This window comes from Centrocercus urophasianus, unplaced genomic scaffold (assembly GCF_019232065.1).
Source record: "Centrocercus urophasianus isolate 14NV4802_14NV808 unplaced genomic scaffold, USGS_Curo_1.0 seq_777, whole genome shotgun sequence".
NCBI classification, from domain to species: Eukaryota; Metazoa; Chordata; class Aves; order Galliformes; family Phasianidae; genus Centrocercus; species Centrocercus urophasianus.
The window spans coordinates 1,757-14,882 of NW_024885396.1; the positions used below are offsets into that span (position 1 = coordinate 1,757).

At 53.5% G+C, this 13,126-nt stretch overlaps 1 protein-coding gene across 2 annotated transcripts; it reads right to left on the reverse strand.

Moving 5' to 3' along the window:
* Positions 1 to 10,597: 10,597 nt before the first annotated feature.
* Positions 10,598 to 12,505, reverse strand: KCNE3 (potassium voltage-gated channel subfamily E regulatory subunit 3). Of its 2 annotated transcripts, none has more exons than XM_042838359.1 (2): positions 12,187 to 12,505; positions 10,598 to 11,234 (listed from the first exon to the last, which is right to left on the reverse strand). In XM_042838359.1, exon 2 carries the CDS (start codon positions 11,219 to 11,221, stop codon positions 10,937 to 10,939), a length of 285 nt encoding a protein of 94 aa, XP_042694293.1. In that variant the 5' UTR covers positions 11,222 to 11,234; positions 12,187 to 12,505; the 3' UTR covers positions 10,598 to 10,936. The 2 variants fall into 2 exon arrangements, with proteins under 2 accessions (XP_042694293.1, XP_042694294.1); XM_042838360.1 differs by having other exon boundaries at positions 10,598 to 11,283; positions 12,187 to 12,238.
* Positions 12,506 to 13,126: the final 621 nt, after the last annotated feature.

Genomic DNA, 13,126 nt, shown 5'->3' on the forward strand with positions numbered 1-13,126 from the left:
TTACATCCAAAAACCTCCATTTACTGCAGTTCAGCCCAGCTTACCAAGCTCATCACCATCATTGCTATTTGCCTCTTAAACTCCTTCCCTCCCCCAGCACTTCTCACAGCAACAGTTCTGACTGCAGAACACACAGATGGCAAGTATTAATTCTGACAGAAATGAGAGGAGAATGCAGTTTCCAAGCAGGAGAAAGCTCATCTTGTGGCCACCACGCAGCATTTCCTTGGAGCCTGAACACCACCCTTCTGCTCTGACCCTGAGAAGGTGAAGCTGAAAATGCTATAAAATAGACAATATAAAAAATAACAATAAAATCATAGAATCATACATTGCTCTGGGTTGAAGAGAACCACAATGATCATCTATTTTCAACCCCCTGCTATGTGTAGGGTCACCAACCACCAGACCAGGCTGCCCAGAGCCTGGAAAGGCAGTGACACAAATCCATGCCACCAGTGCACTGGCAGCATCCCCTCCTCCATCCACAAAATGTTTATTTAAGCCCATGACATTTGGAGAAATCAGCTGAAAAGGAAATTCAGAGGGACGTAGCCAGGCTCAAGCAGCAGGCTGAGAACTTCCTGAGCTTCAACAAAGCCAAGTGCATGATCTGCACCTGGGTCACTGCAACTCCCAATACCAATACAGGCTAGGGGATCAAAGGACTGAGCACAGCCCTATTGAAAAGGACCTGGGGATAGTGATGGATGGAAGCTGGGCACAAGCCAGCAGTGTGCCCTCACAGCCCCAAAGCCAACTACATAGAACCATAGAATGGCCCAGGTTGGAAGGGAGCTCAAGGATCACAAAGCTCCTACCCCTCCGCCACAGACAGGGCCACCAACCTCCACATTTCACAGCAGCCCAGGCTGCCCAGGACCCCATCCAACCTGACCTTGAACACCTCCAACCTTGAACCACATCCTGGGCTCCATCCTCAGCAGCAGGGCCAGCAGGTCAAGCGAGGGGATGTGCCCCTCTGTGTTGTGAGGTCCCACCTGGAGCACTGCATCCAGATGTGGAGTCCTCTGCACAGGAGAGATAAGGAGCTGTTGGAGCACATCTTACACTAAGAGTGGTGAAGCGGAGGGCTGGAGCATCTCTTATGAGGAAAGGTTGAGGGAACTGGGCTTGTTTAGCTTGGTGAAGAGAAGGCTGCAGGGAGACCTCATGGTGGCCTTCAGTGCTTGAAGAGAGCGGATAAACAGGAGAGGCTTCAACAGGAGAGGCTTAAACAGGAGGGGGAACGGCTGTTTGTGAGGGTGGATGGTGATAGGACAAGGGGGAATGGCTTGAAAGTGAGACAGGGGAGGTTTGGGTTGGATGTGAGGAGGAAGTTTTGGAGCCAGAGGGTGGTGAGGCACTGGCACAGGTTGCCCAAGGAGGCTGTGGATGCCCCATCCCTGCAGGCATTCAAGGCCAGGCTGGATGTGGCTCTGGGCAGCCTGGGCTGCTGGTTGGCGACCTGCACACAGCAGGGGGTTGGAGCTCGATGGGCGCTGTGCTCCTTTGCAATCCAGACCACTCAATCATCCCATGCTGACCAGAGAGGTGGCAGATGCTTCATCCCTGCAGATGTTCAGCTGGACAGGGCCCTGAGCGAGGCCTGTGAGGGATGCTCTTAACCCAGATGATGCTATGAAAATGACCCTTCTGTCCGCAAGCTCAGCAAAATAACACCTGAAACACACTGACAGCCCCGGATCCAGCTGTGATGGTGGAGGCTGCGCTGGCACAGCTCAATGGATTCGTGGTTGGAGCTGAAATAGAAAGCAGCACGGAGCCCTTGGGGGGAGGGAGGGGCAAGAGGGAGGAAAGGGTTAAATTCAGTGAGCCGAGGAACCAAAAGAAGGATGAAGATGATGCTACGCGGATCTTAAGCCGCCAAACAACCCCAACTGCATCGCGATGACGCTTCCATCCCATAGGAGCACTCGGCACTCAGCCGGGGCTCCTCAGGGCCACCTCCTTCGGCCCAGCCCCGTCCCCTGGATCACCCCACGGCCTCGAGAGGGAACAACAGGGCCCAGAACGGACCCCCCCACACACATACATGTGTATATATATAGATATATACCCGCCCCTCCCCCCTCACCTTGTCCCAGCTCAGCCACTGCCACACCGCTTTGTCCAGCTGCGCGTCGCCGGTGCTGCGGGCGATCAGCACGTTGGAATTCACGTCCCCGCCTCCGGCCCCGCGTTCACACATCTCTCCCGTTCGGAATGCGGAAGCTTATCAAACCGAGGTACCAAGCATCGCCCGAAGGACGGAAAGCGGACAACGCCGAGCCGCTGCTACCTCAGCGCCGCCGCGGGTAACGGCGACAGCCCGCCCCGCCCTCCGCAGCTTCTCGACAACAGGCGAGGCCCCGCCCCCGCGCCTCTAACCCACCAATCGATGCGGCTTAGAGGCGGGGACACGCGCCCGCCTTCCCCTCGCTCCCGGTGCACGACGGGAAATGTAGTGCAAGCACCGGAAAACGGATGCGGAGAGGTGGGGCCTGCTGGAGGCGTAAAACTACAACTCCCTGCAGCCCGCGCGGCGCGCCGCATTTCGCCTCAGTGTGAGGAGACGCTGTGATGGGTTGTCGGTGTTGCTTCCCTTCTATCCCTCGTTGGGGGTCTTCAGCGACCAGAGCTCTGTTTTGCTGCCTTCCTTGTGAATATTCCCTTCCTGAGTGATATAGAGAAGGAAAATTGAAAAGTGCCTGTGATGGTGCCGCTCCTTCAGTTGGAAATAGCACAGGGGGAGAGGGAGAGGCAATGGGGGGTGGAGGAGATGTGCAGGGATGAGGTCTGGGGTGCTGAGTAGTGTAAATGCAGATGTACCCTGTGAAGTGTAAATTACAGAATGGAATGATCCAGAAGTCCAAAGGACTGCGCCAGGGAAGGGAGGGGAACCTTTACATCACTTCTGTTCCACTGCACTGCTGGTAAATGGCAGCTGAAGAATAAGCGAGGAGGAAATAAATCAGCGTAAGTCTCCTGTTAGGTCTGCGCTGAGGTTGGCTGTGGTGTAGAGGGAGAAGAAACAAAGAATCGTTGAGGTTGGAAAAGACCTCTGAGGCCCTTAAGTCCAATCCCAACTCATCCCCGCTGCATCGTGTCCCTCAGTGCTGTGCTGAGAGCACATGGAAATGCCCTAAAATCCATCCCAAGGATCTTCTGACCAAGTCTGGATGATGAAGATAAGGAAGAAGGAAGATCTGGCTGTAGATGAATCCATGGGACCACAGGTCTAGCTCCAAGACTTGCCTGCAGAGAGGTGTAGCAAGTTCAAGGAATTGTTAAGGCTGGAAAAGACCTCCAGGATCCCCAGGCTCAACCCCAACCCACCCCCAGCATGCCCACTGACCCCACATAACCTGGACAGTGGTACGGTGAGGGAACCAGGCATCATGGGTGACTTCAGTGCATCTGTGGACAAGGGAAGAGGCTGAGCAGTGGGACCAGGAGAACCTCATGAGGTTCAGCAAAGCCAACTGCAAGGTCTGCACCTCTGTCGTGGCAACTGCCCCTATCAGGACAAGCTATCAGCACAGTGCAGGTGTGCATGTGTCAGGCTTGGGAATATGTGAAAGGTATTTTTTCTGGGCAGAAAAAAACCGGATGAGGTTTAACAAAAGCAAGTGTAGAGTCTTGCATATGGGGAGGAATAATTGCATGCACCGGTACAGGTTGGGGGATGAGAGGGACCTGGGTGTCCTGGTGGACGACAGGTCGGCCATGAGCCAGCAGTGTGCCCTCGTGGCCAAGAGGGCCAGCGGCAGCCTGGGATGCATTAAAAAGAGCGTGTCCAGCAGGTCGAGGGAGGTGATCCTCCCCCTCTGCTCTGCCCTGCTGAGGCTTCATCTGGAGCACTGCGTCCAGTTCTGGGCTCCCCAGCACAAAACAGACAGGGAGCTCTTGGGAAGAGTCCAGCAGAGGGCCACCAAGATGGCGAGGGGCCTGGAGCATCTCTGCTATGAGGAAAGGCTGAGTGAGCTGGGCTGTCCAGCCTGGAGAAAAGAAGACTGAGAGGGGACCTGATCCAGGTCTATCAGCATCTGAGGTGTGGGGGGCAGAATGGTGAGGATGGACACTTTTCAGTGGGGAGTGGAGACAGGACGAGGGGAAACGGACAGAAACTGCAGCATAGGAAGTTGTGCAGCAATGTGCGCAAGAACTTCTTTACAGTGAGGTGACGGAGCACTGGAACAGGCTGCCAGGGAGGTGGTGGAGTCTCCTGCTCTGGAGATGTTCAAGACCTGCCTGGATGCCTGCCTGTGCGACCTGCTGTAGGGAACCTGCTTTGGGAGGGGGGTTGGACTCGATGATCTCTGGAGGTCCCTTCCAAACCCTATGATTCTGTGATTCTGTGATTCTGTATGCGGTGTCCACTCAGGGGTTCCAGGGCAGTTTGGCTGCCAGTCCTCAAAAGAATTTTCCCCTCATCATAGAATCATAGAATGCCTGGGTTGCAAAGGAGCACAGCGCTCATCCAGCTCCAAGCCCTGCTGTGTGCAGGTCGCCAACCAGCAGCCCAGGCTGCCCAGAGCCACATCCAGCCTGGCCTTGAATGCCTGCAGGGATGGGGCATCCACAGCCTCCTTGGGCAACCCGTTCCAGTGTGTCACCAATTTGTGGTTGTGATTTGTGGTTGGCTAGAAAAACTAGTCAGCTTTCTGTAATGTTTTGCTGTATTTAAAAATCCTTTTAGGTTGCTTTTCCTTAATTGCATAACTTGTGATTATTGCTAGAAGGAAGAGGTTCCCTGGTAACCAGCAATGGGGTGAGAGGCGATGGCCTCGAGTTGCACCAGGGGAGTTTGAGGTCGAGTGTTAGAACTTCCTTCTGTGAAAGAGCAGTCAGACACTGGCACAGCTAGCCAGAGAATGCTGGGGTCACTATCCTGGATGAACAGAGCCATGGAGATGGGGCACTGAGGGACACGGTGGATGGGTTGGCTGTGGGGAATTTAGAGATCTTTTCCAACCTTCACGTTTCTGTTGTTCTTTGACAGGGGCCTGCAACCAGAGCTGCCAGAGGTGACTGCAGCCCAACAGAGAGCAAACCACGCAGCACTACACTTCCCATCACCTCCAGCTTCACCCCGGAGGCTTGTGGACCCAATGCCAGCCACTTCCTCGTGTCATTCTTATTTTTTCCTGTCCTTCTCACGTGCCTCCACATAAGGATGTGTCGTCCGTAGCAACGTGATGTAATCTCGAGCCCAGCAGGGCTCAAGTTAAAGCAATGCCCCATCAGCCTGATGCCAGCACGTTTTTCCAGATCTCACAATAGCTGACGAGGGAATTTACACCCTCAGGGAATTTGCACCTGACAGTCAGCGTGAGGCACAGCCCTGCTCTTCGTACCTTTGCTGCTCTTTCCTGCTCTTTTGTGTTTTGTTTACAAGGGAGAGTCAAGGCTCAGCATAACAGGAGCTTCAGCCTCTACAAGCTTCATTTGCCACCAAAACAAAAAAAGGACAATGCCGATATTAAATACCTTTTTAAGGCCTGCCAAACAGGAATGCTTCTTACTAGAACTCTGTACCTCTTTGGAAAGGCAGTAAGAGGGACTGTTAAAATTAAGCTTTGTATTTCAAATGCTTCAATTCTTGGCCGTTTTGTTTTGTTTTTTCTTTATGTGTTTACTGAGAGCTTTAAGTTATTCTGAAGAGGGATTTTGTGCCACCAGAGCAAGCAGGCTGCAACTTTGTGAGACCTTCATGTAGGATGGTGCCAGCCATGCTCACACTGTTATCAGTGCTCACCTTTCTAGATGCAATTAACAGCAGGATTTGACCATCATTGCTGATACTTAGATAAGAAAATTACCAATTCATCAATTTATCTCTGCTGCTCCCTGAAGAACAAATAAAACAGAAGATAAAAGCTTTCACCTGTCCTTTCTTTCATGGGAATAACTGCAGTGTGAAGGGGTTAAAAGCTCTCTGTGGGATCTCATAATGCATCCCAAGTCAGTGTGATCTGCCTTCCTATGTGTGCTCAGCTAGCCCCTAAGGAGAGCAGTGAAGAAGCAGCCATAGTGATGCTGATATTGGACCAAGGCATGTTGCTTCTCTCCCAGCAATCCACAGAGGACAGTGTGGCACACACAGAGCAGCATCAAACACTCTGGGGCCTAAAAACTTAATCAGAAAAACCTGAGCCAAAAAAACCTGAGCCCCATGGCTAGAGAGAAATACAAGGTGAGCAGTGGGACACAGCTTGCTGCAATGGAAGAGAATGGTGAGAGCCTGCAGGCAGACCGTGGCAGTGCTCAGCTGGAAGGGATGACTTCATCCTTGCCAAAATGCATGTATACATGGCTCTGTGTGCTGTGCTGCTGCCCTGAAACTCAGGGCATCCTCGTGGAGCATAACTGCAGCTGTGGAATGGTCACTAACTCCTCCCCTCCCCCCCAGAATGAGCACTTTTGTTTAATGTGGACAAAATAACCTAAGTTAATAGACTTGTTCATCGCACACAGCTTCTGTTTGGGATTTGCATTTGTGCAGGGAGGAAGAGCATTCCCTTTGGCACAGCTGAATGCCCCAGGGCTGAGTTTGCAGCATCCTAACCCTGAACAATGGCGTGCAAATTTTGCTCCTGAGCAACGCCTTCGATGTTTTCCTGCAGAAGAATGGCTGAGCTCACAACGATGTCACTGCACATCAGAAGGAAAAACCATCTGCACGGTCGTGATAGCATCCCCAGGGACCTGGCACTGCAGAGCAAACCCTCACCCGTGACAAACAGGATTAGCCCTGCACCGGAGAGCCTCAGCACCGGGTAGGCACGGTGTTTCCATGGCAATTTCATGGCATGCAGTTGGTTCCAGATACCCTGCACAGGGCTTGGGGCTCCCTCCCACGGCGTTCCCATTGGTTTCCTCCCCCCCAGTTCCTGCAGAGGGATGATGGGTCATGCAGCATGAACCCAGCTGCATTCTGCATGCCCTCGCTCTGCAGCACAGCTTTTGTTTTATTATTTATGGATCACGAACACGCTGTGCCTCTTGGGTTACCTGGTAGTTGCACAGCAGCTCCCATTGCTTTACTTGCCTCTCTCAGAATACCGTATTTCCAGGCAGACATCGCAGCCTTAAAGCCAGGCAGTAGCACCACCCATGCCAGGGAATTGCATGCTGCTCGGGGAGGTGTCTCTGGAGGTTGAATGCCATCTTTAAGCTGATCTAAAGCAGCCAAAATGCAGGCAGAGCACAGAGAATGGAAGCAGGGAGGACACAGCAGGGGACCACTGATAATAGGAACCGCTGGCTGTCCTGGCTTCATGCTTTGTGTCAGCCCTGGGGAAGCCTGACCCTGAACTCTCCTGCATGGAAATGTGCTCTTTAGTTTGCTGAAGACTTGAATCCCTAAACAACCATAACTGTACAACTCAGAGCTGCTTGAAAACCCCAAAGCAAGAGCCAGGAGCTGCTCTCCTGCTTCTTGCTGCAAACAAAGCACCCTGAAAACACAGCACAGAATCACAGAATCACCCGGGTTGGAAGGGACCTCAAGGATCATGTAGTTCCAACCCCCCAGCACAGGTCCAGTTCTGCCCGTGGACACATATCTGAGGCAGCACCCTTGAGCTAGCAAGCACAGAGAAACTCAGGCTCATCTTGCCCTATCCTGTAAAGTGCATTTTAACTCAGACTCTGCCAACTCAGCCTCAGGTGCAGCAGTTCTCATTGAGAAGCACAGGGCAGGAAAGCCACAGCCAGCATCCCCACTCCTCCTGGTGCCTCCAGCTCTGCTTTGGGACAAGCTCTGTCCCAGCTCTCCACCTCCTTCCTATGATTTCACTGCAGGAAACTTCAGCACGCCAGGGAAGCTGGCTTGGGTCACTGACCCCCCTCGTATATCAAAGTTTGTCCTTTCCAAGCCAGAGCTGGTTATTTTTAAGCCTCCCTGCTAGGTATTAATAGCTCAGATGCGTGCTATGCTGAGCAGCTCCTTTGGTACCCAGATGGGAATCGAGCTGAACTGCCCTGACCTATGATCACAGTCCCAATGGCTGGTTTTACAATTGCACTTCTGATAAGTTCACTGCAGCTTATCACCAGCACATACCTACAGCTGCATTGACCCTGGCTCCTCAGCAGGAGGGGGCAAAGGCAAAAAGGAGCAGAGAAAGGGGAAACAGACCTGCAGGGTGCAAAGAGAGCTGGGGCTGCATAGAGAGGGTCCAATATCACCCCAAATCTGGACTCTGCCTTCTGAGGGCTCATCTGCTAACTAATTGGGCAGCTTTTAGCACCAGTTTGGGATTGCCACGTCTTTATCTAAAGCATCTGATTGCTTCCAGGTGTGAGAGAGGCTGTGTCTGGAGTGAGATGAACTGTTATTCAACAGAAATGGATGTTCTGGTCACCGAGGGCTTCTGAGCTGAAGGGGAAGCCCACCATCACCTCATCACCCACATCAGCCACAGCTGGGTACCTCACAGGAGGACATCACCTCTTCTACCTTGCTTCAGAGGAAGGTGGGCAGTAATGAGTAATTAAAGTCACTGCTTGAAACCACATTTGCTATAGGACTCTGCCTCCTTGTGCTGCAGCATCTGCCCCTGATCACAGTGTGTTATTGGAACAGCCAAGAGAGAGGCTCTGGAGAAGTTACCCTGGAAAGGAACAGGGGACCCCCATGCTGCAGTGCAAGGGGAGCATATCAGACACACAAGCTGCATTACTGCAAGGTCAGCCTCAGCTTCCTATGCACACAGTTTTGCCAGATTCTTTCCCAAGGCCCAGGCAAACTGGTTACAGCCGTTGTCTCACCTCTTATTCATTGCTGTGTGCTGATAAAACAAACAAACAAAACACCACAACCAGGACTGAATCAATTGGCCTCACATGAGCTCTATATTATATTCCTCTGGCTGCATTGTTTAAAATCCTAATGCAGCCAGCTGCAATGTGCATGCTTTGATTTAGTGATTCAGCCAGGGACAGTGCTGCCTTAGCTCTGTGCTCTTAAAACCCAAGATGGGCTGAGCACAAGGAGCAAGGGCATTGGCTGGCTTCAATGAGGAGCTTCTCAGCTGCAGGATGAGCCCCTAATTAGCCCCTGGAAGCAGAATCGAGCCCATTTTGGGGATGTCCCACCTGTCCCCATGTTTCCATACCCCTCCAAGCATCACCTGGAGCTCAGCACAGTGCAGTTGCTTGAGGACACCCACGGAGATATGACCAGCTGCCACCAGATGGCACTGGAACCTTTGTCACCCAGCATGGTGGGGTCTGTCCCCAAGGTGGGGGCACCCAAGTTGCTCTGTTGCATGCAGGCTATGGGCCCTCACTTGAATTTAATGGCAGGGACAGGTGGGTGAAGGAGCTGCCAACGGTGGACGGTGACCTGTTGCACGAGGGCTTTTTTTCCTTGAAAGATTTCAGATTTAGGGGAAAGCATTGTTGGTTTTTGTTTTTTTCTTTTCAATTCTGTCAACACATCTTGTGACACAGCTGTTCTCCCCTCCAACTGTACACTGTAGCAGCATAAGGGACTCTGGGGTCACCAACTCTGTCCCAGTATCTCCCAGAAGTGCCAATGGCCATTGGGATGGCCACACCTCCTGGGTTATGGGTGGGATGTTCACCATGCTGCACCCACTGACCCATCCCATCATGGGGAACCCCATCCAGCCCCAGCACAGGGGGTACTAGAGGAGGATCAGTGCCACACAAGGGGAGAAGACCAAAGCACAAACCCACTCAGCGAAGGAGGATGTTCTCTGGCTGTCCCTGCCTACTGTACGTCCCCTGCTTTATTTGTAGAGAGCAGGTTTGTTTGCTTTTCCCAACGTTGTAACTGCAATGCAAACACAACAAACCCTCCTGAGCCCCCTCCCAGGGGTTGTGCATGACAGTGGCATTTGCACCGCTCGCCTGGCATAGAAACCAGAGCTGACCCCAAAACAGGGACCCCCCAGGGCTCCCCCCAGATCTCTGTGTCAGTTTCTATGCCCAGAGCATGGCTGAAAGCAAGGCAAATCCTAAATCTGCTGGGTGAGTCAGTGCCACCATTGTGCCCAGGTTGCCAGCCCTCTCCAAAACACTGACATCCCATGTTTTGGGTCAGGGCTTGGTGAACGCTCTAAAGGCAGCCAGTCTGGCTGCAATTACAGATATTAATTATGCCATTATGAGAAGATTAAGACATCCCAGGGACCACGATAGACACTGTGGCCAACTCACCGTGTTGTCCCCAGCAGGCAGCCTGATCTCAAGGACAGGAACAAGGGCATTCATCCTCCTGGCCGCTGGCCAAGCCATAACCAAACCCCAACTGAGCTGCTTTCACAGCAGGGACAAAGCCAAAGAGCCCAGGAGGACCTGAGCATGTCCCCTTCCCATTTGCCACTGGAAAACACATTTGGCAGCTAAGGTACAAAAGGGCAAAGCTACAGCCGGCAGCACCCTGCAGGAAGGAAGCAGAAAAATCTCTGCAGCCCCCTGGGTCCAACCAGGCTTGTATGGTTCACCCAACTCTGGCAGAATGGAGATATCATCCCAGGCCATGGAATGGGGCTACGATGCCCAAACTGTGGCCCTTTGACCGGCCCGGAGCCAGGTGGAGAAAAAGCAGATGCAACTCATCTCAAGAACCACCACCTCCTTTAATTCCCCACCAGTGAAGCTCGGGGCTCAGCCTGGCTCTGAAATCACAGCTTTTAGCCACAGAAAAACCCACGCTAAGCAGTGTAGAGTGTGCTTTGGACGTGATGCTGGTGGTCTGAGCAGGGAATTTTCCTCCTTTACAGCCTGTGCCAGCCTCACTAAGTCATGAGAACAGTGCGAAAGTAACCATCTCCACCACCCCCACGTCCCCAGCTGTGATGGTTCCGTAGCACCGGGACCTGCCTGCAGGTGACACCGGTGCTCCTGCCTCACACCAGGGCTCGGCACCGGGGGGTTCTTTCCGCAGGAGGCACCGGGCTCAGATCATGGAGACCCTATTCTTGATGTAGACGTGGTACGGATCGCTGCGCTTGTCCACCTTTCGGGATCGGGTGTAGCCCAGGATGAGGCTGCCCACGGTGGCTGCGAAGAGCGTCATGACGAAGAGGATGTACAGGTAGGAATTGTCATCCCGGCTGGCACGGGTGCTGGCATTGTGAGGGGTGCTGGGGCGGAGGATGGCCCCGTGTATGGTTTGGTTCAAGGCATCCAGCATTGCTTGGAGGCTGCGGTGCCACTGCTCCGTCCTGTTGTCCTCCTCCATCTCCTCGCCAAGCCTGTGTGGGGCAGCAGCAGCAGCAGCGTCAGCCCCACGGACGGGGTGCCCTGGGTGATGTTGGGGCTGAGGATGAGCCCCCAAACGGTCTTCAAGGCATGGTTTGATGGAGGGAAAAAAAACCCCACATCCAGCCCCAACCCCATTGGCAGAGTGCAGAGCCACGGCACCCACCTTGCTGCTCCCTTCATTAAATCCCTTCCTCCCCCTTAAACCCAATTAGGAGCGTTGAATTCTTTTTGAATGAAGGCACTTTAAGAGAACCCGGATGAAGCCGCTTGGTGCTCAGGCACAGATGACTGTCGGACATCCTCTGATGGACAGACAGACGGATGCAACCCCGCCAAGCACTTCCCATATAGAAACAGACCCCAGAGATCCCTCTGTGTTCCCCATCCCGACAACATCAGCTCCAAATGACCCCACTGGGGTCAGTGTTACCCCTTGGCTAGCATGGGGGGTCCCCCCAGACCCCAACTGATGGGCATCCTAAATAACAGCTCCAGAACTGATTGTGCCACGCACAGACTCCATTCACCCATCCAGAACCCTGGTAAGGGAGGCATTGACCTCACATGCCCCCATGGACCCCCACCAAGGGGTCACTGCCCCAAATCTTCCCAGAATTTCCAACCCCATGGGCAAGACTGGTCCCAAAGCCCCTCCAAACCCCCAACCTGCGCCCCTGTGCTCCCCCAAAAATCATTCCTCAAATGCAAAATGCATTCAGCAAGGGAAAAAAAAAAGTTTCGGGGGGGGGGGGGGGGAGGGGGGTGGGTTGGGAGAATTCACCCTTGGACCCTCACTCTCTTTCCAAACATCATTAATCAGAGGGAAGCCAGGGGACTTAGAGCAAAAAAACAGCATTTCTCACCTGCAGAGCCCCGCAGCACTTTGCTGCAATTTGGGATTGGGGTGGACAAGGTAAGGGGGAAGGAGCTGGTTGCACTCACCGGTTGCCCTCACTGCCTGCACGGCCGCCGGGTTGAACTGGGACTGGAGCATCGCGGCCGCCAACCGGGCTGGGAGTGCCGCAGCCTCCTCCCCTTCCTGGGGCAGAGCCACCTGCCAAAGCCACCCAGCCCCGATGGTGGCTACCAGTGTGTCCCCAAAGCCTGCAGTCCCGTTGTGTGATCTCCTCGGCCCGGATGCAGGAGGTTTTTATGGGGCTGTCCGGTTGGATCCTGCCTTTCCCTTCTCGCACGCTGCCGGTCACACTTTCCTGTCCCTCCTCCGGATGTCCATGCTGTCCCCAAGCCCTGCAGCGGGCACTGAGCCTGCTGGGGACGAAATGGGATATTGCTTCCCATTGGGACCCTCCCTGTCCCAATGCAGCCCCAGCAATATCATTGTGTCACAAACCATCGGGGCCCTGGGATAGATGCTGTGACCTTGGAAGAGGTGACGATGCCCACACCCTGCTGGTACCCCAATCCCTTTCCTCCCTCCTTCCCACCATATCAGCACTATCTTGGTGGCTTTAGCCCCTCTTTGGTGGCTTTTAGTCTCTTATTGGTGGCTTTCAGTCCCTTGTTGGTGGCTTTCAGTCCCCCCCCCCAGTGGCCTTTGGTTCTTTTGGTGGCCTTTAGCTCCCCTTTGGCCTCCGTCTGTTGACTTTAGTCCTCTTTTGGTGGCCTTTTATCCCCCTTTGGTGGTCTTTAGCCTCTCTCTGGTGACTTCAGTTGCCTTTTGGTGGCCTTTAGTCCCCCTTTGGTGTCCTTCAGACTCTCTTTGGTGGCCTTCAGTCCCCCTCTGATGGTCTTTTGTACTTTTTTGGTAGCCTTTAGCCTCTATGGTGACTTCAGACCCCCCCTTCAGTGGCCTTTAGCCTCTCTGGTGGCCTTTAGTCCCCCTTGGTGGCCTTTAATCCCTCTCTGATGGCCTTTAGTCCCT

Bases quoted from the DNA above. Each gene is read 5' to 3' on its own strand.
- KCNE3 (XM_042838360.1), bottom strand. From the start codon at position 12,238: ATGCTCCAGTCCCAGTTCAACCCGGCGGCCGTGCAGGCAGTGAGGGCA. The intron at 11,284-12,186 runs GTGAGTGCAACC...AACATCACCCAG, and splicing joins GCAGGCAGTGAGGGCAACCG to GGCACCCCGTCCGTGGGGCT.